Here is a 25,000-nt window from a genome sequence, read left to right on the forward strand (position 1 = left end):
TTTAGGATGGTATAGGTACGCATGACAATGTACATGTGGGGTATTTGTGTGCGAATGTGTATACTGTACCATCCTACACACGTTGACAACGGCGACACAGAGACTCACACAAGCATATGTAATGTGTTGCCATGGTACCCACAACCACCAAGATTTCCAAGCCAATCTGCTGCGTTGCTATGGGAACCATAATCTCAGAGAGAGAGAGAGAGAGAGAGAGAGAGAGAGAGAGAGAGAGAGAGAGAGAGAGAGAGAGAGAGAGAGAGAGAGAGTGTGATAGAAGAGGGGAAAGAGAGGGGGTAGACAGGCCATATTTCTCTCTTCACTTCACTTCTACCCCCTGTTTCTCTCCATCTCTGTAACGATACTGTTCTTTGCTGTGCAATGTGTTTAACTTTCCTGCCTATGTCACCTTCTCCCACTCACTGCCCTCCTGGCTCTCTCTCAGTAAAATCACCACACACCTATATACACCCCTTCCTCTTAGTCAACGCATAAAGCCCAGGGGAGGACGGGTCATCAACGCACACAGGCCACATGTCAGATTATGTAGATACAGTACGGTGAACACACAGGCCACATGTCAGATTATGTAGATACAGTACGGTGAACACACAGGCCACATGTCAGATTATGTAGATACAGTACGGTGAACACACAGGCCACATGTCAGATTATGTAGATACAGTACGGTGAACACACAGGCAATATTGTGAAATATTGATTAGGAGGTTTTAATAAATTAACCCTGATATTCATTTTGAAAAACAGAATCCATGGAAAATGACAATAGGGTCCATATTGCCTGTGTGTGTGTGTGTGTGTGCGTGCGTGCGTGTGTGTGTGTGTGTGTGCGACAGAGTGAGAGATGGAGAGAGAGAGGGAGACAGACACAGAGAGAAAGAGAGAGAGAAAGAAAGAGAGAGAGAGAAAGAAAGAAATAAAGACAGAATTAAAAATAGAAATAAAGACAGAAATAGAGAGAAAATAAAGACAGAAATAGAGAAATAAAGACAGAAATAGAGAAATAAAGACAGAAAGAGAGAGAGAAATAAAGACAGAAATAGAGAGAAAATAAAGACAGAAATAGAGAAATAAAGACAGAAATAGAGAAATAAAGACAGAAATAGAGAAATAAAGACAGAAATAGAGAGAGAAATAAAGACAGAAATAGAGAAATAAAGATAGAAATAGAGAGAGAAATAAAGACAGAAATAGAGAAATAAAGACAGAAATAGAGAGAGAAATAAAGACAGAAATAGAGAAATAAAGACAGAAATAGAGAGAGAAATAAAGACAGAAATAGAGAGAGAAATAAAGACAGAAAGAGAGAGAGAAATAAAGACAATAAGAGAGAGAGAAATAAAGACAGAAATAGAGAAATAAAGACAGAAATAGAGAAATAAAGACAGAAATAGAGAGAGAAATAAAGACAGAAATAGAGAGAGAAATACAGACAGAAAGAGAGAGAGAAATAAAGACAATAAGAGAGAGAGAAATAAAGACAGAAATAGAGAAATAAAGACAGAAAGAGAGAGAGAAATAAAGACAGAAAGAGAGAAATAAAGACAGAAATAGAGAAATAAAGACAGAAATAGAGAGAGAAATAAAGACAGAAATAGAGAGAGAAATAAAGACAGAAATAGAGAGAGAAATAAAGACAGAAATAGAGAGAGAAATAAAGACAGAAAGAGAGAGAGAAATAAAGACAATAAGAGAGAGAGAAATAAAGACAGAAATAGAGAAATAAAGACAGAAATAGAGAAATAAAGACAGAAATAGAGAGAGAAATAAAGACAGAAATAGAGAGAGAAATACAGACAGAAAGAGAGAGAGAAATAAAGACAATAAGAGAGAGAGAAATAAAGACAGAAATAGAGAAATAAAGACAGAAATAGAGAAATAAAGACAGAAAGAGAGAGAGAAATAAAGACAGAAAGAGAGAGAGAAATAAAGACAGAAAGAGAGAGAGAAATAAAGACAGATAGAGAGAGAGAAATAAAGACAGAAAGAGAGAGAGAAATAAAGACAGAAATAGAGAGAGAAATAAAGACAGAAATAGAGAAAGAGAGACCAGCAGTCTGACCCAGTTCCATTAAAGCCCCATCATAAACAGGTACCATTTTACATCCATCGCCCAAAAGCTCTGTGAAGTAGCCCACTTCCATCCCCATAACAGATACTCAGCAGGAGTTTATGGACTGCAGCTGCCTACTGGCTGGACATAGCAGAGGTCACTCCGAAGACCATGCAGGGTCAAAATACTGCTCAAGCATTTGTCAAACTACCGCAGACCTACATTTCCACAACACTTAAAAGCACTTGACCCCTTTTCCAACACACTGCTCATTTCTAACATGTAACTTGTTCATATTTAGGTGGGTCAGAGTCAGCTTTGTTAGACCATGATCCAGGTGCCTTCAGGTTCCACTAATGGAACGGTCCATACTATCCTCTACCAGTACGTAAAAGTACAGGTAAAAGTCATTCAATCTATTCCATGGTGTGTTTCTACTGACTCCAACATGATTATAAGAAAAGAAAAATAACCATTCATTTAGAATTTTAAAAAACACACCACTCACATATGATACCTTATACCGGTGTCCTAGATCCTTGACAAATACCTCGGGCAAATACAGGCCAATCAGGTCCCCTAACTCTCCGGGATTCAATAAGTGAAAAACCCTGAAGGGAAGTACAGCAAGGTATCAACATATTTCAGCTCGAGTCCCACAGAAAGGCTATGTGTAAGTGGCCATAGACTTCTTTATCTTTTTTTCCCCGATACATTAAAAGAAACAATAAAATTACGATACGTAGTTATATAGGCTGTTATAGGTCTGATAACCCCTGGCATCCCACCAGGCAGCTCTCATAGCCCCATAGTGCCGTATCTATCACATGAGAGGAAGTACTGATTGAGTTAGCAAGAGTCTATCTGACTATCTGTGGGCTTGCTGCTAATCAGCTCATTGACCCCCTGAAGACAGAGGTTATCAACAAACAGGTTAGTTCAAGTAAAACCAGAGCACGATCTGAGAACAGTTCAGCATGATCTAATCAAATGCACAGACTAGTTGATTATGAAACAGTGGGTTAGAGGTGGCTGGGGAGAGTATTACAGAGGACAATATACCGGGGAAAGTAGCTGTGCCGTTATCTAAAAGCACTGGGCAGTGGCAAACAACTACGGCATAACGTAAGAGGCCTACGCTGAAATGACACCTGACAGCTTCCTGTGAGACAATACAGCAGGCAGAGCTTCCGAAGTGAGCCAGACTCAGTTAGGCTTTGAACTGCAACCAGAAATGCTTGTGCGAGAGAAAGCTCAGAGCATCCCCAGGTGCTGCCTCGATACAGCAACAGAAATAGCACTCAGCCGCTCCCAACAAGCCCCAAATCAGTGGAGGAAACAGGATTTTTTGTAAGCGACCAAACCCACTTTGGTGTCCCAACAGGATGCCCAACAATCCCCCAACACATAGAGGCAGAGTGGCAAAACACAGAGTAGGGTGGAACTGCCCCGGAATGCAATACCCCACTCAGTTCCACAGAGCAGCGCAACGGGCTACAACGGGCTACAACGGGCTACTGTTCTCAGACTGAAACGCCACTGGGACCAATTAAAGCGCGGCAGAACGCTCCGCATCACAACCAGTTCAAAAGGCCCAGCAGAGGAAAGGAGAGGGTCTGGGTGTGGGGGTGCAGCACGGGGAGGGGGGCTGTTTTGGGAGGGAGATGTGTGTGTTACTCTTTGTGTGTGCAGATGTTGAAAGATTTCAAAGGGTTGATAGGTGATCCGTCCCAGATTTACCTGAGCACCTCATTGGGGTTCCCAGCAATGGGCCCCTTCTTGTCCGTGGCCCCGTGGCACTCAGACTTCATCAGGGTGTGTGCCCCCCTGTCGAGCATCATGGTGGAGGTTGCCATGGCGATGACAGCCACCCCATCGCGCACGCGAGCCTCCAGGCCGTAGTCCCACTCGTCATACGACACAGAGATTAAACCTGCAGAGAGACAGAGAGAGAGAGAGATGAGAAGGAGGGGGTGGATAGAGAGAGCAAGAGAGAGAGAGAAAGGAGGGAAGAGGCAGAAACAGATGAGAATAGGAAGAAGTGATGAAAGTGATGAAGTGATGAGTGATGAGAATAGGAAGAAAGGGAGAGCAGAAAGAGAGAAAGGGAGAGCAGAAAGAGAGAAAGGGAAAGCAGAAAGAGAGAGATCCATGACATACAGTCGACAGAGGAGACAGATGAGACAGTGACAGGGGAGAGAAAGAGAGTAGAGGAAAAGAGGTTATGCACTCAAGGGGCTAAACACACTATGAGGCGTGTGCCACACACCACTGATAGCCACCCCTCTCCTCTTTTCTCAGTCAAACTGCATCCTCACGCCCTCTCTGTCTGCTACGGCCCACTTGACAGGGACTGGCCAATCCATTACCAGGCAACTGGACAGAAATAGACAGACAGCATCCAACCTGTAGACCCACGGGGCTCTGGGATGACAGCTCAGTCTCTCCAGGACCATATCTAATGTCACACTCTGTTGACACTTTCTCAAGGCTTTTATAGTCACCCTACAAAAAATGATATTATAGAACTAGAGTGTGTGCATGCTAGTGGAAAGGGTTGGTTGGTAGCCAGTGGGACCTGTCCATCTCCGGACATGAGTAAAATGTTGAAACAACTTAGACAATCTCATCTCCCTTAGCAATGGAGGTAAACAGGAAGAGGAGGACAATGGTGTTGACTTAGAGGTGTATGAGCACTTGTGCTCTGAGAACCAGACCCCTTGTCCTTCCATTTGAACTGCAGTAGTCCTCTACTCCCCGCCCCTCGTTCTCATTCTATCTGTTGATTGGAGGACCTGATTACAAAACCACGCCATTGGTGCCAGACAGCTCATCATTGTCTGTGATGTAAGATTTGGAGGGTCACATGCTAAATACGTTAGCAATATCTATGTGTCACGAGATGTGTGTTTAAGTGAATTGCGAAAGAGAGAGGGATAGAGGAGGAGGAGGAGAGAGGGATAGAGGAGGAGGTGGAGAGAGGGATAGAGGAGAAGGAGGAGAGAGAGGGATAGAGGAGGAGGAGGAGGAGAGAGGGATAGAGGAGGAGGAGGAGGAGAGAGAGGGATAGAGGAGGAGGAGAAGAGAGAGGGAGGGATAGAGGGGGAGGAGGAGGAGGAGGAGGAGGAGAGAGAGAGAGGGATAGAAGAGGAGGAGGAGGGAGGGATATAGAGGAGGAGGAGGAGGAGGAGGAGGAGGGAGGAGGAGGAGGAGGAGGACGAGGAGGAGGACGAGGACAAGGACGAGGAGAGAGAGAGGGATAGAGGAGGATGAGGAGGAGGAGGAAGAGGAGGAGGAGAGAGGACTAGAGGAGGGGGAGAGAGAGGGATAGAGGAGGAGGAGGAGAGAGGGATAGAGGAGGAAGAGGAGGAGAGAGGGATAGAGGAGGAGGATGAGAGAGAGGGATAGTGGAGGAGGAGGAGGAGGAGGAGGAGGAGGAGAGAGGGATAGAGGAGGAGGAGGAGAGAGAGGGATAGAGGAGGATGAGGAGGAGAGAGAGATAGAGGAGGAGGAGAAAGAGGGAGGAGGAGAAAGAGGGGGATAGAGGAGGAGGAGGAGAGGAGGAGGGGAGGAGGAGGAGGAGGAGGAGGAGGAGGAGGAGGAGGAGGAGAGAGAGGGATAGAGGAGGATGAGGAGGAGAGAGAGATAGAGGAGGAGGAGGAGAGAGAGGGATAGAGAGGAGGAGGATGAGAGAGAGGGATAGTGGAGGAAGAGGAGGAGAGAGGGATAGAGGAGGAGGATGAGAGAGAGGGATAGTAGAGGAGGAGGATGAGAGAGAGGGATAGTGGAGGAGGAGGAGGAGGAGGAGAGAGGGATAGAGGAGAAGGAGGAGAGAGAGGGATAGAGGATGAGGAGAGAGAGATAGAGGAGGAGGAGGAGAAAGAGGGATAGAGGAGCAGGAGGAGAGAGAGGGATAGAGGAGGAGGAGGAGGAGGAGGAGGAGGAGGAGGAGGAGAGAGAGAGGGATAGAGGAGGATGAGGAGGAGAGAGAGATAGAGGAGGAGGAGAAAGAGGGATAGAGGAGCAGGAGGAGAGAGAGGGATAGTGGAGGGGGAGGAGGTGAGATTGAGATACTGTTTTTCCCCAGAGTGCCACTTAAGGAACGCATCAGTGGAATTACTTATGAGGATTGGAGGCCATCAAACATGGCCGAAAAGTATTTAGCGTGCCTGTTAACAAATTAGCATGTTAGCGTGCACCTTGGCTTCACACTGAACCATCACAAACACCAGGCCTTAACTATATCGCATACCACATTATTTGTACTCTAAATTAGTTAGTAAGTTCTCCATTAAAGGTATAGGCCTACATGTGCTAGAAATATGAACTTAGTGAGACAATTCACATTCTGAAGGTTACTGTAAGGCCTATACTGTAAATTCATCAAACAGTGATAAACTGAAGTGTTGATTTTGACAGTTTGACACAAAACACCCTTAATTCATGCAGTATCCGCCATCTGTCACAGACTAATGTGCAGGACAAACCTTCTCAAGGGACAGTTAAAACCTGCAGAAAAACATGTTCAATACCTCGCCCACTCGACCATCACACATCATATGATTTACATCGCTAACATGGTAATATATTATTAAGGGCCATATCCATCAACTTGAGATGCAAGCGATTTACAATGATTTATCGTAAATCATGCAGAAATATCAATGTAAGATTTTACCCCCAAAAATATGCATTGTGTGCATGGATTTCAGGTTAGGTTTTGATCAGTACCCGCTACCCGGTCCCACATATTCCCAACTATAAATCAACATCAAAACAGCAACCAATCATAGACTTTAAATAGAGATAAATCACATAGAACTTATTCCAAACCAACCTGTAGGGAACTCGGCAGGGATCACTTCAGCGTCCCCAGCTACCAGCGAGGGGACGATCCAGGTGTAGCCGTAGCCCGTGATCCCTACGGAGTGGGCCACTTCGAAGATGGTGTTGGCCTCCTCCTTAGTGCAGTACAGCAGGATGACGGGGCTCTGCAGCTTCTTCAGCTGGTTCTGGATCTTAGAGTCTCCATCGTCCACTGACATGTCCAGCAGCAGAACCTCCTCCAGCTCCCAGCCCACAAAGCTGTTCTCTATGGTGCTCCGGATCTACAGGGTAGAGGGAGGGACGGAGGGACCAGGGAGGAAGAAGTAGGTGGGTGAGAGGTAGGGTTGGGTATGATAATCTGTCATATTGAGTTATCACAAAAGGTGTTCAAGGACATTGAGGAAGATAGAGGTGTGTGAGAGGGCTGAAGGGCCATTTGACTGGGCCAATCTGATTTCTCTCAACGCAACAGTATTTAAATACCTACTGACACTTCCTGACTACATTAACAAGTTGAGATTAGCTGCCGGCTTAGTAGTTGCCTTCCTATCACTATCCTAGAAGTTAAGACTATAAGTCCATGGTGACGTTACAATCTGCTCATGGACTGCCTGGTGGCAGTATTCAAAGGAAGGAGGGAAAAAGAGAGAGCTACCCTGTCGTGAGGGCGTGTATCAGTGAGCTACCTTGGTGACAAAGTCCAGGTATCCGGGGTAGTATGTGGTGACGATGGAGAAGATGTACCAGTCGTACTCCTCCATGATGTTGAGCATGACCGAGGCCTGCTGCTCGATGGACGGGCCGAACTGGAAGAACATAGAGTTGTCATCCTGGGGGACAGAAGAGTGGAGGTCAGTAATGCTATGTTACATGTCCACATTGAATATTGAACTGGAGAGGAGGCGTCTAGACAACACTCTGCAGTTGTTTCCCAATACTGTATGTGTGTGTGTGTGTGTGTGTGTGTGTGCGTGTGTGCGGCCGTGTTTCTGTGTGTGTCAGTGTGTGCGTCGGAGTGTAAAACCAGGCGTGTCTGTCAGCCGGGCAGGGTATTGAAATCTCTTTGGCTCTTAGGAATCCGTGCTTCACTCAACATCAAAGCCTAACCTCTATAACCCAGGGGACGCACATGGGTTGATCCGTTACCTTGTTTCCACATGAATGAGATCAGACTAAACCACTGAAAAGGCCCAGCAGAAAGGGGTGAATAAGTATGCTGTGTGTGTTTGCCACTTACATAAGATATATCATATATAATAACTGTGAATAAACAGTATATTCCACAACAGTATATTCTACACGTCTAAGTCAATGTACATTTCCACTGTACCCTCCTCTCCACTAGGCCATGATTGACCCTCTAGCCCTCCTCCATGTGTCCCTCTACACACTACCTCCATCCCATCTCATCCCCTTTTGCCACTTTCTTTCTCATGTCCCTCTCTCCTGTGATCTCTCTCTACCTCCTCTCCCGCTCCCTGTCCCATTTATTCCAGTGAAATTACTGCCAGGACACAGTTATAATTGAATTTCCAGCCACCCTCCTCCACACGGTCCCCTGCAGCTCCCCTCCTCTCTTTCTAAGAGCAGTGTTAATGTACTGGCCCATGCAGTCATTCAGAGAGCCAGAGGTCCGCAGAATTTTCATTAGCAAAAAAAAGAGGAGAAGAAAAGAGAGAGAAAAAAAGACCCAGAGCCAAATAAAGACTGGCTTCATTTACAGCAACAATAATTAAGGTCAGTCTGAATTATCACCTCCCTGAGCGCTGGGGTATCGATTAGCACACATTAAAATGCCTGAGGAGGGAGTGTGTCTCTGTCTGTCCCAAGCAGCCACTGCAGTCTACTGTACTGGACCACAAAACAGAGGCTAAATAATAGGGGGAGAGAGGGAACAACACTGAGGGATAAAGGGAGACAGACAGAGACAGAGAGATTACGCTGGGTGAGGAACGAAGAGGGTAAAAGAGAGAGGAATCGACAGAAAAGAAAGGAGGGAGAGAAATTAGTCAGAGAGAGCAATGGAATCGTGAGAGAAGGTGAGTATGGAGGGAGGGGGGTCTATGGTAACAATGAGGGGAGCGGGTGGCTGGTGGGCTGTGACCTGGTACAGACTGCAGAGTGAGTGAGCAGTAGCGGGCCAGGGAGTCAGGGCAGCGCCAGCCACAGCTGCTAACCCACAGCCGATTGGTGCTGTCAGAGACAGACAGGATGCACATGTATGTCCTCCTCTCAGCAGCACCCAGAAGCCCTGACAGTAGTGAGGGGGGGGGGAATGACCGATTCAGTTACATATTGCTATATTATTTCTTGTCAATATTATATTGATACTTTGACTCCAAGTATCAATTTGTAAAAATAACACATATACTGTATATATTTTCTAGGTAGCGTTAGCTAGCGCTGGTCGGCTGTACCTGCGCCAAAACTCCAGTATTTTTCATCTTATAGCTTGTTCTCCATCTTCTTTTTAAACAGTGAGCCACCATGTCTTCAGCACTCTTATTTCCATGACTGATAAAAACTCATTTTCTCATGCTTTCTCATCTCTCTGCAGCAGACATATAGTGAGCAATTTATTTGGAACATAAAACTGCAGTATGGGATCACAATACATATAGAATCATGGAAATCGCAATACATTTCGGCACCTAACATCATGAGGTCCCTGACTATTACCAGCCCTATCTGACAGAGCCGGAGATAGTTCCTCTTTCTGCCTGTCTGCCTGCCCCACAGCTGTCCAATGAGAGAGCTCACACACTCACCAAGCTGCCATTAGACTTGGAGGGAGAGAGTCAATAACTCAGGTATTTCAATTACACACGCAGGGACACACCAATGCCTACAAAGAAATGGAGCTTCTCCCAGCCCGCCTCTGAATACGTGCATACAGGCACAACCTGTATGCAAGAGGCAAAAATACACAGGGATACATTTATGCACTATATGCACAGCGTAAGGAGTACAGTATGTTATGTACACTGACTGCCCACAAACAGATCTGGGACAAAGTTACCTACAGTACAGCATATACAGTATAGTGAGGTCATACAGTCCACGCCACCTGAACCCACACAAGTATTCAATGTACATTGTATTCCGTATGTGGGTGTGCTCTGCATTACTGCAAGCCTGTAAGAGTACCTGGTTTCTGCCAACAGCAACAATATAGATTTTTTGCCGTTTTGAAGAATGTTCCAATGTATTTGATTTTTTTCATAACCACCATTGCTGTTTTTCTACTTGTGTGAGTGTGCTGTCTGCTCCAAGGTTTTGACAATGCATATTTCTATCCTGCCTATAAAGGGTTCTTTGAACACGAGCGAGGGGGGTTGCTATTGACTGCTGCTCTGCACTGCCTGATGGGTAGAGATGCCAGAGCGAGGCAGGAGAGCAAGACGGAGAGAAAGAGAGGAGAACAAGAGGGAGAGAGAGAGAGAAAGCAGGAGAGAGAGATAGAGAGCGAGAGAGAGAGGGGGAGAGAGCGAGAGCAAGTGGGAGAGAGAAAGAGAGAGAGCGGGGGAGAGAGAGAAAGAGAGAGAAGGAACAGCTGGGTCTTGCTAGAAGACTAGCTTGTTTAAAATCTACAGTGCAGGATACACACACACAACACCTCATAAAGTACATAATTGCTAACAGAATTGTCCAATCAAACATGCTGATATGAACACAAATAATGCATGCACTCAGAATACATAATCAAAATGAGTTTCAAAAAAGGTAATGAACATGTTCACTCACTTGTGTCTCATTCTGTCCCTCTCTCTCTGTCTCTCTCCAGCTCTCTCACTCACACAAGTATTATCTCTACCTCAATTAGACCTGCCTCTCTTCCCCTCTCTTCCCCTCTCTTCCCTGCTCTCATGCTTCATCATCATATTTCTTATCATAAAAACCTCCTTATCTTTAATCAAACACATGCAGACTTAATTAGTTCTCACATTTGTCAGACCATCACCTAATTAGCGCTGACCTTATTCTAACTACTTTTTGAACCCTAATTAAAAAATCCCAGGTCTTGATTAAAATATTTGGCTAATTTTGCCCCTAACATGATTGTGATTATAATGTAACCACCCGTCGCAGCAGCCCTTCCAGGGAAAAGAGAAGAGGAACCAACGGAAGACCAAAGAAAAAAAAACAGAGAGCTCTTTGTTTTGCCTTTCGACATGAGACGTTAGCTGACTGAAACCCGTTTCTCTATGGTGCATTTCTTGTCTTTAGACGGCAACCCACTGAGGGCTGCAGCAGTTTGACGTCTTTCCACCCATTACCATCTCTGTCTTAATAGAAAGGCTGCAGAAATACTGACCAGCCCACAACATCATCTCCTGTGGTCATGACATGCACTCAAAACACCCCGTCTTACAGTAGGTTAGTCCTGTGGTCATGACATGCACTCAAAACCCCCGTCTTACAGTAGGTTAGTCCTGTGGTCATGACATGCACTCAATACCCCGTCTTACAGTAGGTTAGTCCTGTGGTCATGACATGCACTCAAACCCCGTCTTACAGTAGGTTAGTCCTGTGGTCATGACATGCACTCAAAACCCCGTCTTACAGTAGGTTAGTCCTGTGGTCATGACATGCACTCAATACCCCCGTCTTACAGTAGGTTAGTCCTGTGGTCATGACATGCACTCAAACCCCCGTCTTACAGTAGGTTAGTCCCCGTCTTACAGTAGGTTAGTCCTGTGGTCATGACATGCACTCAAAACCCCGTCTTACAGTAGGTTAGTCCTGTGGTCATGACATGCACTCAATACCCCGTCTTCTTAGTCCTGTGGTCATGAGTAGGTTAGGTTAGTCCTGTGGTCATGACATGCACTCAAAACCCCCGTCCCCGTGGTCTTACAGTAGGTTAGTCCTGTGGTCATGACATGCACTCAATACCCCCGTCTTACAGTAGGTTAGTCCTGTGGTCATGACATGCACTGTGGTCAATGCACCCCCGTCTTACAGTAGGTTAGTCCTGTGGTCATGACATGCACTCAATACCCCCCGTCCCCCATGTCTTACAGTAGGTTAGTCCTGTGGTCATGACATGCACTCCTGTGGTCAACTCAATACCCCCGTCTTACAGTAGGTTAGTCCTGTGGTCATGACATGCACTCAATACCCCCGTCTTACAGTAGGTTAGTCCTGTGGTCATGACAGTAGGTTAGTCCTGTGGTCATGACATGCACTCAATACCCCCGTCTTACAGTAGGTTAGTCCTGTGGTCATGACCCCCGTCTTACAGTAGGTTAGTCCTGTGGTCATGACATGCACTCAATACCCCCGTCTTACAGTAGGTTAGTCCTGTGGTCATGACATGCACTCAAAACCCCCGTCTTACAGTAGGTTAGTCCTGTGGTCATGACATGCACTCAATACCCCCGTCTTACAGTAGGTTAGTCCTGTGGTCATGACATGCACTCAAAACCCCCGTCTTACAGTAGGTTAGTCCTGTGGTCATGACATGCACTCAAAACCCCCGTCTTACAGTAGGTTAGTCCTGTGGTCATGACATGTCTTACTCAAAACCCCCGTCTTACAGTAGGTTAGTCCTGTGGTCATGACATGCACTCAATACCCCGTCTTACAGTAGGTTAGTCCTGTGGTCATGACATGCACTCAAAACCCCCGTCTTACAGTAGGTTAGTCCTGTGGTCATGACATGCACTCAAAACCCCCGTCTTACAGTAGGTTAGTCCTGTGGTCATGACATGCACTCAAAACCCCGTCTTACAGTAGGTTAGTCCTGTGGTCATGACATGCACAGTAGGTTAGTCCTGTGGTCATGACATGCACTCAAAACCCCGTCTTACAGTAGGTTAGTCCTGTGGTCATGACATGCACTCAAAACCCCGTCTTACAGTAGGTTAGTCCTGTGGTCATGACATGCACTCAAAACCCCGTCTTACAGTAGGTTAGTCCTGTGGTCATGACATGCACTCAAAACCCGTCTTACAGTAGGTTAGTCCTGTGGTCATGACATGCACTCAAAACCCCGTCTTACAGTAGGTTAGTCCTGTGGTCATGACATGCACTCAAAACCCCGTCTTACAGTAGGTTAGTCCTGTGGTCATGACATGCACTCAAAACCCCCCGTCTTACAGTAGGTTAGTCCTGTGGTCATGACATCCTACCCCGTCTTCATGACATGACACTCAATACCCCGTCTTACAGTAGGTTAGTCCTGTGGTCATGACATGCACTCAATACCCCCCGTCTTACAGTAGGTTAGTCCTGTGGTCATGACATGCACTCAATACCCCCATCTTACAGTAGGTTAGTCCTGTGGTCATGACATGCACTCAATACCCCCGTCTTACAGTAGGTTAGTCCTGTGGTCATGACATGCACAGTAGGTTAGTCCTGTGGTCATGACATGCACTCAATACCCCGTCTTACAGTAGGTTAGTCCTGGTCATGACATGCACTCAATACCCCGTCTTACAGTAGGTTAGTCCTGTGGTCATGACATGCACTCAATACCCCTCTTACAGTAGGTTAGTCCTGTGGTCATGACATGCACTCAATACCCCCGTCTTCTGGTCATGACATGGTCTTCTAGGTTAGTCCTGTGGTCATGACATGCACTCAATACCCCGTCTTACAGTAGGTTAGTCCTGTGGTCATGACATGCAGGTGGCCAATGTCATTCCTTTGCTGCACGTCCTCCCTCTCTCCCCTCTCTCTCTCTCTCTCTCTCTCTCTCTCTCTCTCTCTCTCTCTCTCTCTCTCTCTCTCTCTCTCTCTCTCTCTCCCCTCCCTCCCCTCCCTACCTCTCTTTCTGCCCTCATCCTAAATTTCACCTGTCCTCTTTCTCCGCCACATCAGGCCATGAGCCATGGTCATGCTGTTGCCGCGTCTCGCCACTTCACACTCAGACGTCGCTGCACTAACAGACACTGACTCCCCGTGCCAGCACCCACAGAGCTCGAGGTAACACCAGGTTCGCCTCAATGCGCTCGCTCTCACACGCCCACACACACACGGCAGAGCAGGGCAGGACAGGGGCAGTGGTCAGCCTCCACCCCTAACCCTGCACCCAGAACACATCCCCACCTCATGGACAGCTCAGACAGGTCAACTAGGTCTCTGTGTGAGCGAGTGTCTGAGTTTCTATGTGTTCTTTTTCAGGCAACATGTAGGTACTCTCTCCGTCACTGTCAGTGTGAAAAGACCACACGCTTTCTCCTTTTTCTCCCTCCCTCGCAGCTCCTCCTTACCCGTGCTCCCACCAATTAACCAGATTAAAATTCAAATCTGCTTTATTGGCATGACAGGAGTATTTCCAAAGCGGAACATGTTACAAGACAGGGTAAGACAATAAGCCAATCTACACCGTCCCTCCTCCTTCCCTAGCTGCCTCTCACTGCTTTGTCACTGAGCCTCCCTTGACCCCTCCTCCTTTTTAAATCACTGAGACCACAACAGTCCCCTCGCCATGCCATATTCAGGTCGCTTGTCCTGTGTGTGTGTGTGTGTGTGTGTGTGTGTGTGTGTGTGTGTGTGTGTGTGTGTGTGTGTGTGTGTGTGTGTGTGTGTGTGTGTGTGTGTCCTCGTTCTGCCAGGCGTGACACTGGCACACTAACGTGCCCTTGGGCCGTGGCTGGCTGACAAAACTCCTACAAGGCATGTGTCTGCTGTGGCTTTTTAGGTTCTGATGGGAGAGCATCCAACCTGCCACTGGACTCATGAATTGTTACGAGTATCAGTCCCTTGTTAACTCTCCGACTTGGTCTGACAAGTGGGACAACAGGACAAGCATCTCTTTCCACCTCTCATACTTTCCTTTATCTGTCTCCCTCTCCAACACACACACACACACAAACACACACAAACCAGCTCTCCCTGAGATTCAGACTGGCATGAAAGGCGACGCTGTCAAAGCTTTTAAACACAACAATATGTAAATGGAACAATGGCCAGTAAACCCAGTAAACTCCTTTACAACATCAAAAATGTTTAATTCACTCCCATCTATTCTCTCTCCTCTCACACACATTCTGCAGAGCACACAGACATTCTTTTTACTTGTATTTTTATATGTTTAACTAGGTAAGTCAGTTAAGAACACATTTTTATTTTACAATGACGGCCTACCCCGGCCAAACCCAGAGGGCCCTGGGGCAATTGTGCGCTGCCCTATGGGACTCCCAATTGCAGCCAGATGTGATGCAGCCTGGATTCGAACCAAGGACTGTAGTGACACCTCTTGCACTGAGATGCAGTGTCTTACACCGCTGCGCCACTCGGGAGCCCATGGAACCCACCAACAGTAAAAAAAAACAATATAGAGAAGTATTATTGGAGAGAGAGAACAGACAGAGAGGAAGAGGTTGTCGTTACTGCACTAGCTGTGTGTTAACACTGGAGCAGTACATGTATAACCATGTCATGCCAATAAAGACTCTTTTGAACCTGAATGTGGGAGGGAGGGAGGGAGGGATTAAAGGAGACTGCTCTACAGTGATGTGCTGCTGATCCAGTGTTCAACTGCTTTGGCAACACAGCAGTCATGCCAATAAGCCAATAAAGTTCACCTTTGAACTGAATTTGAAAAGAAGAACAGAGGGAGAGGTGGAGAGGGGCGAGAGGAAGAGATAGCACGAGAAAGGGTAGAGAGTGAAAAAAGAGGGTTACTTTGTTATAGTTGGCATACATATGGATGACATCTAAAATTCTATTTTAATAAAGTAGGACAATGTAGAATAAAACGAAATTATGTAAAACATTGACGAGATCTTTCCAAAACTGCACAGCTATAATAAAAAGTTGAGTGACCGGGACTTGACCCCAGTCGATATACTTGTTATATAATCATATCAGGGTGCTTTCAACAGCAAAATGGTAGGTTCATTTCCTGCAATGGGCCACATACAGCATACTGAATATGTGTTCACTGCCATGGAAAGTCGCTTTCCATGGCAACAGAACTACACTCAGATTTTTTTTTAAATGTAAGCCAAACAAACAAACAAATATTTCAAAATTTAACAAACTATACAACAATGACGTCTTTGAACAATTTACACAGTAAATAAATAAAAACATTTACTGGGAAAACTGTGCAGATGCAAAGTTTGGTAACAGGATCTCGCTCAGTTATTCCTGTAAATGTGTTTTTGTTACATTTTCAGTGGAAATTCTATGTTCTATGGTTTGTTATCATTTTAAATCAATGGTTTTTGTTTGATATACATCAGTGTAATTCTGTTACCATGGAATTTCCCCAAAGCGACTTAAAGTTAGAACATATTCAGCATGCTGAATGTGGCCCAGTCTCAGTGTAATTCTGTTACCATGGAATTTCCCCAAAGCGACTTAAAGTTAGAACATATTCAGCATGCTGAATGTGGCCCAGTCTCAGTGTAATTCTGTTACCATGGAATTTCCCCAAAGCGATTTAAAGTTAGAACATATTCAGCATGCTGAATGTGGCCCAGTCTCAGTGTAATTCTGTTACCATGGAATTTCCCCAAAGCGACTTAAAGTTAGAACATATTCAGCATGCTGAATGTGGCCCAGTCTCAGTGTAATTCTGTTACCATGGAATTTCCCCAAAGCGATTTAAAGTTAGAACATATTCAGCATGCTGAATGTGGCCCAGTCTCAGTGTAATTCTGTTACCATGGAATTTCCCCAAAGCGACTTAAAGTTAGAACATATTCAGCATGCTGAATGTGGCCCAGTCTCAGTGTAATTCTGTTACCATGGAATTTCCTTTGGATTAAAGCATCTTAAAGACTATATTCTAAAACATATTCAGCATGCTGAATGTGGCCCAGTCTCAGTGTAATTCTGTACCATGGAATTTCCCCAAAGCGATTTAAAGTTAGAACATATTCAGCATGCTGAATGTGGCCCAGTCTCAGTGTAATTCTGTTACCATGGAATTTCCCCAACAGCGACTTAAAGTCATTAGAAACATATTCAGCATGCTGAATGTGGCCCAGTCTCAGTGTAATTCTGTTACCATGGAATTTCCCCAAAGCGATTTAAAGTTAGAACATATTCAGCATGCTGAATGTGGCCCAGTCTCAGTGTAATTCTGTTACCATGGAATTTCCCCAAAGCGACTTAAAGTTAGAACATATTCAGCATGCTGAATGTGGCCCAGTCTCAGTGTAATTCTGTTACCATGGAATTTCCCCAAAGCGATTTAAAGTTAGAACATATTCAGCATGCTGAATGTGGCCCAGTCTCAGTGTAATTCTGTTACCGTGGAATTTCTCTTTGGATTAAAGCATCTGCTAAACGACTATATTCTAAAATCACTATTATCAAAATGTGATATTGTTCAAACCCTATTACAACCCACCCTGCACGTATCCATCCACTGGCTCTCATCCCTCCATCCTCCTAACAGCGGCAGGCGGGCATAGAGCTGCACAGACGCTGGAGTGAGGCTGCACTTCCTCTCCCACACTGTGACTGCACACTGTCTCACCAGCTGTGTCACAGTACAGACAAGCCTCTGGCAGCCACCTTCTCTATACCTCTCTCACACGCTTTCCCTCTCTCTGTCATTGAGCGGGAAGACAAGTTCACATTCAAACTGGGGTTGAGTGAACATGACAGTGAATTTAGGGACGCCAGGACAAAATATACTGTACAGTCGTTTTTTCAACAACGGCAGCCACGTTAACATATCGACAGTATCAACTTCCACAAGATGCTAGTATGCAGCAGCCATTGGAAACGGAATATCTACAATAGGGTAATCTGTCTCTCTTTGAGAATGAATTCAAAACACTTCTCTATTTCAAGCAAAGCTTTTGTTTCTCCACTTTTACACGTGTGTCCTTTTCTCCATCTCTCCCTCTATCCTCCATACTCTTTCTTTTCCTGCCTGGTCTCTGCTCCCATTTTCCATGTGCTCTCTCTCTATCTGAGTTAATACAAAACATACATTACATTTTCCATGTGCTCTCTCTCTATCTGAGTTAATACAATACATACATTACATTTTCCATGTGTTCTCTCTCTATCTGAGTTAATACAATACATACATTACATCTCTCTCTATCTGAGTTAATACAATACATACATTACATTTGACCAAAGATTCTAAAAATATCTGCAACAAATTGACATCATGAGCACATACTGTACAGTACACACACCCTACACACATGTACATACACACACCCTACAGACACACACATACACACACACACACCCTACAGACACGCACATACACCCTACGCACACACATGCACATTCACACACACCCTACAGACACACACATACACACACACACCCTACAGACACACACATACACACACACACCCTACAGACACACACATACATACACACACACCCTACAGACACGCACATACACCCTACGCACACACATGCACATTCACACACACCCTACAGATACGCACATACACCCTACACACACGCACATACACACACCCTACACACACGCACATACACACACACCCTACAGACACACACATACACACACACACACACACCCTACAGACACGCACATACACCCTACGCACACACACGCACATACACACACACCCTACAGACACGCACATACACACGCACCCTACAGACACACACATACACACACCCTACAGACACGCACATACACCCTACGCACACACACGCACACACACACACCCTACAGACACGCACATACACACACACCCTACAGACACACACACACACCCTACAGACACGCACATACACCCTATGCACACACACGCACATACACACACACCCTACACACACGCACATACACACACACCCTACACACACGCACATACACACACACCCTACAGACACACACATACACACACACCACCCTACGACTACGCTATCAATTTCACGCTCAGCATCTTGATGTACTACTGGAAAGAAAATGGCCTTCATGGATACAACACTAGACCTGAATAATACACCGAGATAAAACACTGGAGAGGAATCTCAGCTTGTTATTCTCATATTGTGAGAAACTATCCAGACACCATCTGTAATTGAAATACAGACACTTTTGCCAGCAAAGATGCATGGAAGCCACAAACCCCGAATAAATAGCTGTGTATGAGTCAGATATTGCCAGTAGCTCATTTTATACATACTAATCTCAGCACATCCACAAGACAACACTGACTCCCACCAACCTGCACTCCACTGCTACTGCTGCTAACTGAACACTCCTACTGAACCATGCCACTGGCCATTTACACAGTGAGATATCAAATGGACTGATATTAGTTGGGCGGCGGGTCATCAGATGGGGCCAAAGCCCTTTAAGGTACGGAGGCACCTCTTATCCCTCATTATTCTACTAGCCGTCTGACTCAACACCCACTGGCCTCACGCACACTGAGACCTTCGCTACAGTGATGTTATGCTTATAGCCCCCTGTGTGTGTTCTCCACTCTCCCTCATCAACTCTTTGCTAATTTGCGTGTGTAAAGCCAAAAGTCAAAATACACAGTTACACAGTTACACACACACACACACACACACACACACACACACACACACACACACACACACACACACACACACACACACACACACACACACACACACACACACACACACACACACACACACACACACACACACACACACACACACACACATTTAACCCTCAGTTAAATACAAAGGAATGAATCATTCACGGCACAAATATTAAATTCCACCAAATCTAATTTAGCAAAAGAGGCCAGCCGGTCATCTATGGCTTTTCATTTCAATTAGTTCAGCGTATTATCCTGAGAGTAATGTATTCCCATACAGTATTTAAAAAACACTTAATGTTTGTTTTATTTGTCTGGCTGATTCAGTCAATATGTCCAGGGTCACTCTTCCTCAATCAGCCAGCAGTCAGGGAGAGGGAGGGAGAGACGGAGAGAAGTCAGGGAGAGGGAGGGAGAGAGGGAGAGAAGGCAGGGAGAGGGAGAGAGAGGGAGAGAAGTCAGGGAGAGGGAGGGAGAGAGGGAGAGAAGGCAGGGAGAGGGAGGGAGAGAGGGAGGGAGAGAAGGCAGGGAGAGGGAAGGAGAGAGGGAGAGAAGTCAGGGAGAGGGAGGGAGAGAAGGAGAGAAGTCAGGGAGAGAGGGAGAGAAGTCAGGGAGAGGGAGGAGAGAAGGAGAGAGGAGAGAAGTCAGGGAGAGGGAGAGAAGGAGAGAAAGGAGGGAGAGAAGTCAGAGAGGGAGGGAGAGAGGGAGAGAAGGCAGGGAGAGGGAGGGAGAGAGGGAGGAAGGCAGGGAGAGGGAGGGAGAGAGGGAGAGAAGGCAGGGAGAGGGAGGGAGAGAGGGAGAAGGCAGGGAGAGGGAGGGAGAGAGGGAGAGAAGGCAGGGAGAGGGAGGGAGAGAGGGAGAGAAGTCAGGGAGAGGGAGGAGAAGGGAGAAGTCAGGAGAAGGCAGGGAGAGGGAGGGAGAGAGGGAGAGAAGGCAGGGAGAGGGAGGGAGAGAGAGGGAGAGGGAGGGAGAAAGGGAGAGAAGTCAGGAGAGGGAGAGAGGGAGAGAAAGGGAGGGAGGGAGAGAGGGAGAGAAGGCAGGGAGGGAGAAGGCAGGGAGAGAAGGCAGGGAGAGGGAAGAGAGAGGGAGAGAAGTCAGGGAGAGGGAGGGAGAGAGGGAGGGAGAGAGGAGGGAGAGAAGTCAGGGAGAGGGAGGGAGAGAGGGAGAGAAGGCAGGGAGAGGGAGGGGAGAGAGGAGGGAGAGAAAGAGAAGTCAGGGAGGGAGAGAGGGAGAGAGGAGAGAGAGGGAGGGAGAAGGGAGGGAGAGAGAGGGAGAGAGGGAGAGAAGGCAGGGAGAGGGAGGGAGAGAGGGAGGGAGAGAGAGAGGGAGAGAGGCAGGGAGAGAAGGCAGGGAGAGAGGAGGAGGGAGAGAAGGCAGGGAGAGGGAGGGGAGAAGGAGAGGTCAGGGAGAGAAGGCAGGGAGAGGGAGGGAGAGAGGGAGAGAAGGCAGGGAGAGGGAGGGAGAGAAGGGAGAGAAGGCAGGGAGAGGGGGAGAAGTCAGAGAGAGGGGAGAGGGAGAGAAGGCAGGGAGAGGGAGGGGAGAGGGAGAGAAGTCAGGGAGAGGGAGGGAGAGAAGGAGAGAAGTCAGGGAGAGAGGGAGGAGAGAAGTCAGGGAGAGGGAGGGAGAGAGGGAGAGAAGGCAGGGAGAGGGAGGGAGAGAGGGAGAGGAGAGGCAGGGAGAGGAGGGGAGAAGAGGGAGAGAAGTCAGAGAGAGGGAGAGAGGGAGAGAAGGCAGGGAGAGGGAGGGGAGAGAGGGAGAGAAGGCAGGGAGAGGGAGGGGGAGGGAGAGAAGGTCAGGGAGAGGGAGGGGAGAGAGGGAGAGAAGGCAGGGAGAGGGAGGGGGAGAGAAGTCAGGGAGAGGGAGGGAGAGAGGGAGAGAAGGCAGAGAGAGGGAGGGAGAGAGGAGGAGAGAAGGGAGGGAGAGGGAGGGAGGGAGGAGGGAGAGAAGGCAGGGAGAGGGGAGGGAGAGAAGTCAGGGAGAGGGAGGGAGAGAGGGAGAGAAGTCAGGGAGAGGGAGTCAGGGAGAGGGAGGGAGAGAGGGAGAGAAGTCAGAGGGAGGGAGAGAGGGAGAGAAGGCAGGGAGAGGGAGGGAGAGAGGGAGAGAAGCAGGAGAGGGGAGGGAGAGAAGTCAGGGAGAGGGAGGGAGAGAGAGGGGAAGGAGGGAGAGGGAGGGAGAGAAGTCAGGGAGAGGGAGGGAGAGAGGGAGAGAAGGCAGGGAGAGGGAGGGAGAGAAGGGAGGGAGGGAGGAGGGAGAGAAGGAGGGAGAGAGGGAGAGAAGGCAGGGAGAGGGAGGGAGAGAGAGGGAGAGAAGCAGGGAGAGGAGGCAGGGAGAGAAGGGAGGGGAGGGAGGGAGAGAGGAGAGAAGGCAGGGAGAGGGAGGGAGAGAGGGAGAGAAGTCAGGGAGAGGGAGGGAGAGAGGGAGAGAAGGCAGGGAGAGGAGGGAGAGAGAGGGAGAGAAGGCAGGGAGATTGAGAGAGAGAGGGAGAGAAGGCAGGGAGAGGGAGGGAGAGAGGGAGAGAAGTCAGGGAGAGAGGGAGAGAAGTCAGGGAGAGGGAGGGAGAGAGGGAGAGAAGGCAGGGAGAGGGAGGGATGAGAAGTCAGGGAGAGGGAGGAGAGGGAGGGGAGAGAAGTCAGGGAGAGGGGAGAAGTCAGGGAGAGGGAGGGAAGAAGTCAGGGAGAGGGAGGGAGAAAGGGAGAGAAGGCAGGGAGAGGGAGGGAGAGAAGTCAGGGAGAGGGAGAAGGCAGGGAGAGGGAGGGAGAGAAGTCAGGGAGAGGGAGGGAGAGAGGGAGAGAAGGCAGGGAGAGGGAGGGAGAGAGGGAGAGAAGGCAGGGAGAGGGAGGGAGAAAGGGAGAGAAGTCAGGGAGAGAAGTCAGGGCAGGAGGGAGGGCGGACGTTGAGTTTGTAAAAGGAATCAAATGAGACAAATGCTCATAACCTTGTGAGTGTACAGTACATTTGTCTTCCATCTATCTCTCTGCCCATCTTGCACTCTGTCCCTTCAGATCCATCTATCTCTCTGCCCATCTTGCTCTCTGTCCCTTCAGATCCATCTATCTCGCTCTCCCATCTCTCTACCTCCCATCTTCTCCTCTTCCAGCTCCTCCCTCTCTCACCATCCTGTCTTTCTCTCTGTGTCTCTATCCATCCCTCACTCTCCTCTTCTGGTTCATCCACCAGACCCTCACACCTTTTTTCTCAATTTCTTTCCATCCTTGTTTCAAATTCTCACATTTTCTCTCAGTGTCCCTCCATCTCTCTTGCACTTAGAACACACCAACAAAAATAGTATGCAGCTTCATCTAGTATGCAACAATAGTTCAACATTCACCTTCTGCTACCATTTCTGTCAAGCCGTCTACACATACAGTTTGACGCATACGTTCGATAAATCCATTGTATGCACCACACCGAATACACAGCAACGCAATGCTGCAGGGCAAACGCAGCGATTCATTGGAAATGAATGTAATTCTGGTGTACCAAAATGCAATGACGTTGTCGGTGTGATCGGGGCACTAGGAACTTCTTCCACACCCTACCATTATCTTGTTCTCTTTGTCTCTAACCATCTACAGTGAGCTCCAAAAGTACTGGGGCCTTGACATTTTTTGTTTTGTTTTGGCTCTGTACTCCAGCACTTTGGATTTGAAATCATACAATGACTATGAGCTTTAATTTGAGGGTATTTTCATATAAGGTAAACGATTGAGAAATAACAGCACTTTTTGTACACAGTCCCCACATTTTAGGGGACCAAAAGTATTGGGACACATTCACTTCTATGTGTATTAATTAAAGAAGTCAAAAGTGAGGTATTTGGTCCCATGACCACATCAAGCTTGTGACTCTATACATTTGTTGGATGCATTTATTGTTTGTTTTGGTTGTGTTTCAGATTATTTTGAGCCGAATTTAAATTAATGGTAAATAATGTATCGTGTAATTTTGGAGTCACTTTTATTATAAATAAGAATAGAATATGTTTCTAAACACTTCTACATTAATGTGGATTCTACCACGATTTAGGATAATCCTGAATGAATTGTTAATAATTATAAGTGAGAAAGTTACAGAGGCATAAATATCATAACCCGAAAAAATGCTAACATCCCCTGTTATATAAATGGTGAGAGGTTAGCATGTCTTGGGGGTATGATATTTGTGCTGGAGTACAGAGCCAAAACAACAAAAAATGTGTCACTGTCCCAATACTTTTGGAGCTCACTGTATCTCTGTCCTACTTAAAAAAACCTTTTGATATCCATCTTTCTGTCCTCCTTCCAGACCCTCACTCACTCCCTCTCTGTCTGACTGCCAAAGCGCCCCTTCGCTCAGCATCCGCCGTTACCCTTCTCTTGCTATCTCTTTGCCAGGTTCTCCATTTCTCTCTCAATCACTCTCTCCACAATGTTAATTCAAATTGGCTGGATTGGGAGGACAGCATTGTTCCAATAATGCCAAAAGCACTTACAAGAGCATAATCAATCTCTCTCTCTCCCTCCTATTCTCCCCAAATACATATGGAGCAGAACTCTTCCGCTCTCTCTCCTCTAACTCTGTCGTTACTGACTCAAGCTGAACTCTTTTGATTTCATTCTTTTTCACCCCATCTCTCCATTCCACCCAACTGTGTGAGCAATTATTTCTCCAACTACCCTCTACTTACTCTTTCAGTTTAACGTTTGCCCCATTTTCCACAATTCTCCATCCATCCTTCTGTCTATTCCTTTACACACATCCTCCTCTCACCCTCCTCTCTCTTTCAGAGCAACAGTTCTCACAACTGCTGCTCTCTGCCTCATGACTCATGACCTCTGCCCCCACTCCTCACCTCTAACCCACACACTTTATCTCTCCCTTTCTCTCTCTCTCTCTGATGTGTACACCGCTCAACTGGCATCAGCTGCACTATCAGGTCAGGAGAGAAAGGTAGAGAAGGTGAGAAATAGGAAAAGAGAGAGAGAGAGGCTGAGATATACTTCCAATTCAAAGAGACAGGTTGCGTTTCCGTGGTAACGTGGTCTCCATCGTAACGGTCTTGCTAAAGATGCCATTAGAGCGAACAAAAAAATCCACTCGTCGCAATGATGCACTTGTACGCATACAGTTCGCACACACACACACACACACACACACACACACACACACACACACACACACACACACACACACACACACACACACACACACACACAGTCACACACACACAACCCACATCTCACACACCTGAGGTCAATTCCAGTGCCATCCTCATTCCACAGTATGCTGGAATGGCCAAACTGATCCTCAACTAACACCACAGTCTGTCATCAAGCTGTCTAAAAGGACATCATCACATCCGCAGGTGGAGGCAGGGAAAAAAATAGAACAAAAGCACAGTGAAAGAAGTGAGAGAGGGATGAGAACAGAGAGAGAGAGAAATTGGGACATGGGAGGGGGGTCTGTTATGTTGTGTCATGTCTTTCTGGTTTTCGTTCTTGTTTTGGTACACAGCGTTCTGTGTCTTGAGGGACATTTACATACTGTATTGTTTAAAAGCCTAAGTGCCTCATGCCAATAAAGTCTTCTAAGCCTGTTTGACTGACTTGAGAATTGCAAATGCAAATCTCTCCAC

The 25,000-nt window shown here is 46.9% G+C and overlaps 1 protein-coding gene across 1 annotated transcript in view; it reads right to left on the reverse strand.

Moving 5' to 3' along the window:
- Window positions 1-25,000, reverse strand: part of LOC112259208 (glutamate receptor ionotropic, NMDA 2B-like) — an 89,618-nt gene that overhangs the window by 13,557 nt on the left and 51,061 nt on the right. Inside the window, exons 4-6 of the mRNA XM_042315585.1 lie at window positions 7,591-7,734; window positions 6,915-7,185; window positions 3,818-4,010 (exon numbers count right to left, since the gene is read on the reverse strand). Coding sequence (XP_042171519.1) covers window positions 3,818-4,010; window positions 6,915-7,185; window positions 7,591-7,734 — 608 coding nt within the window. The remainder of the gene's footprint in view (window positions 1-3,817; window positions 4,011-6,914; window positions 7,186-7,590; window positions 7,735-25,000) is intronic.

Source organism: Oncorhynchus tshawytscha, unplaced genomic scaffold (assembly GCF_018296145.1).
Source record: "Oncorhynchus tshawytscha isolate Ot180627B unplaced genomic scaffold, Otsh_v2.0 Un_contig_7158_pilon_pilon, whole genome shotgun sequence".
NCBI lineage: Eukaryota > Metazoa > Chordata > Actinopteri > Salmoniformes > Salmonidae > Oncorhynchus > Oncorhynchus tshawytscha.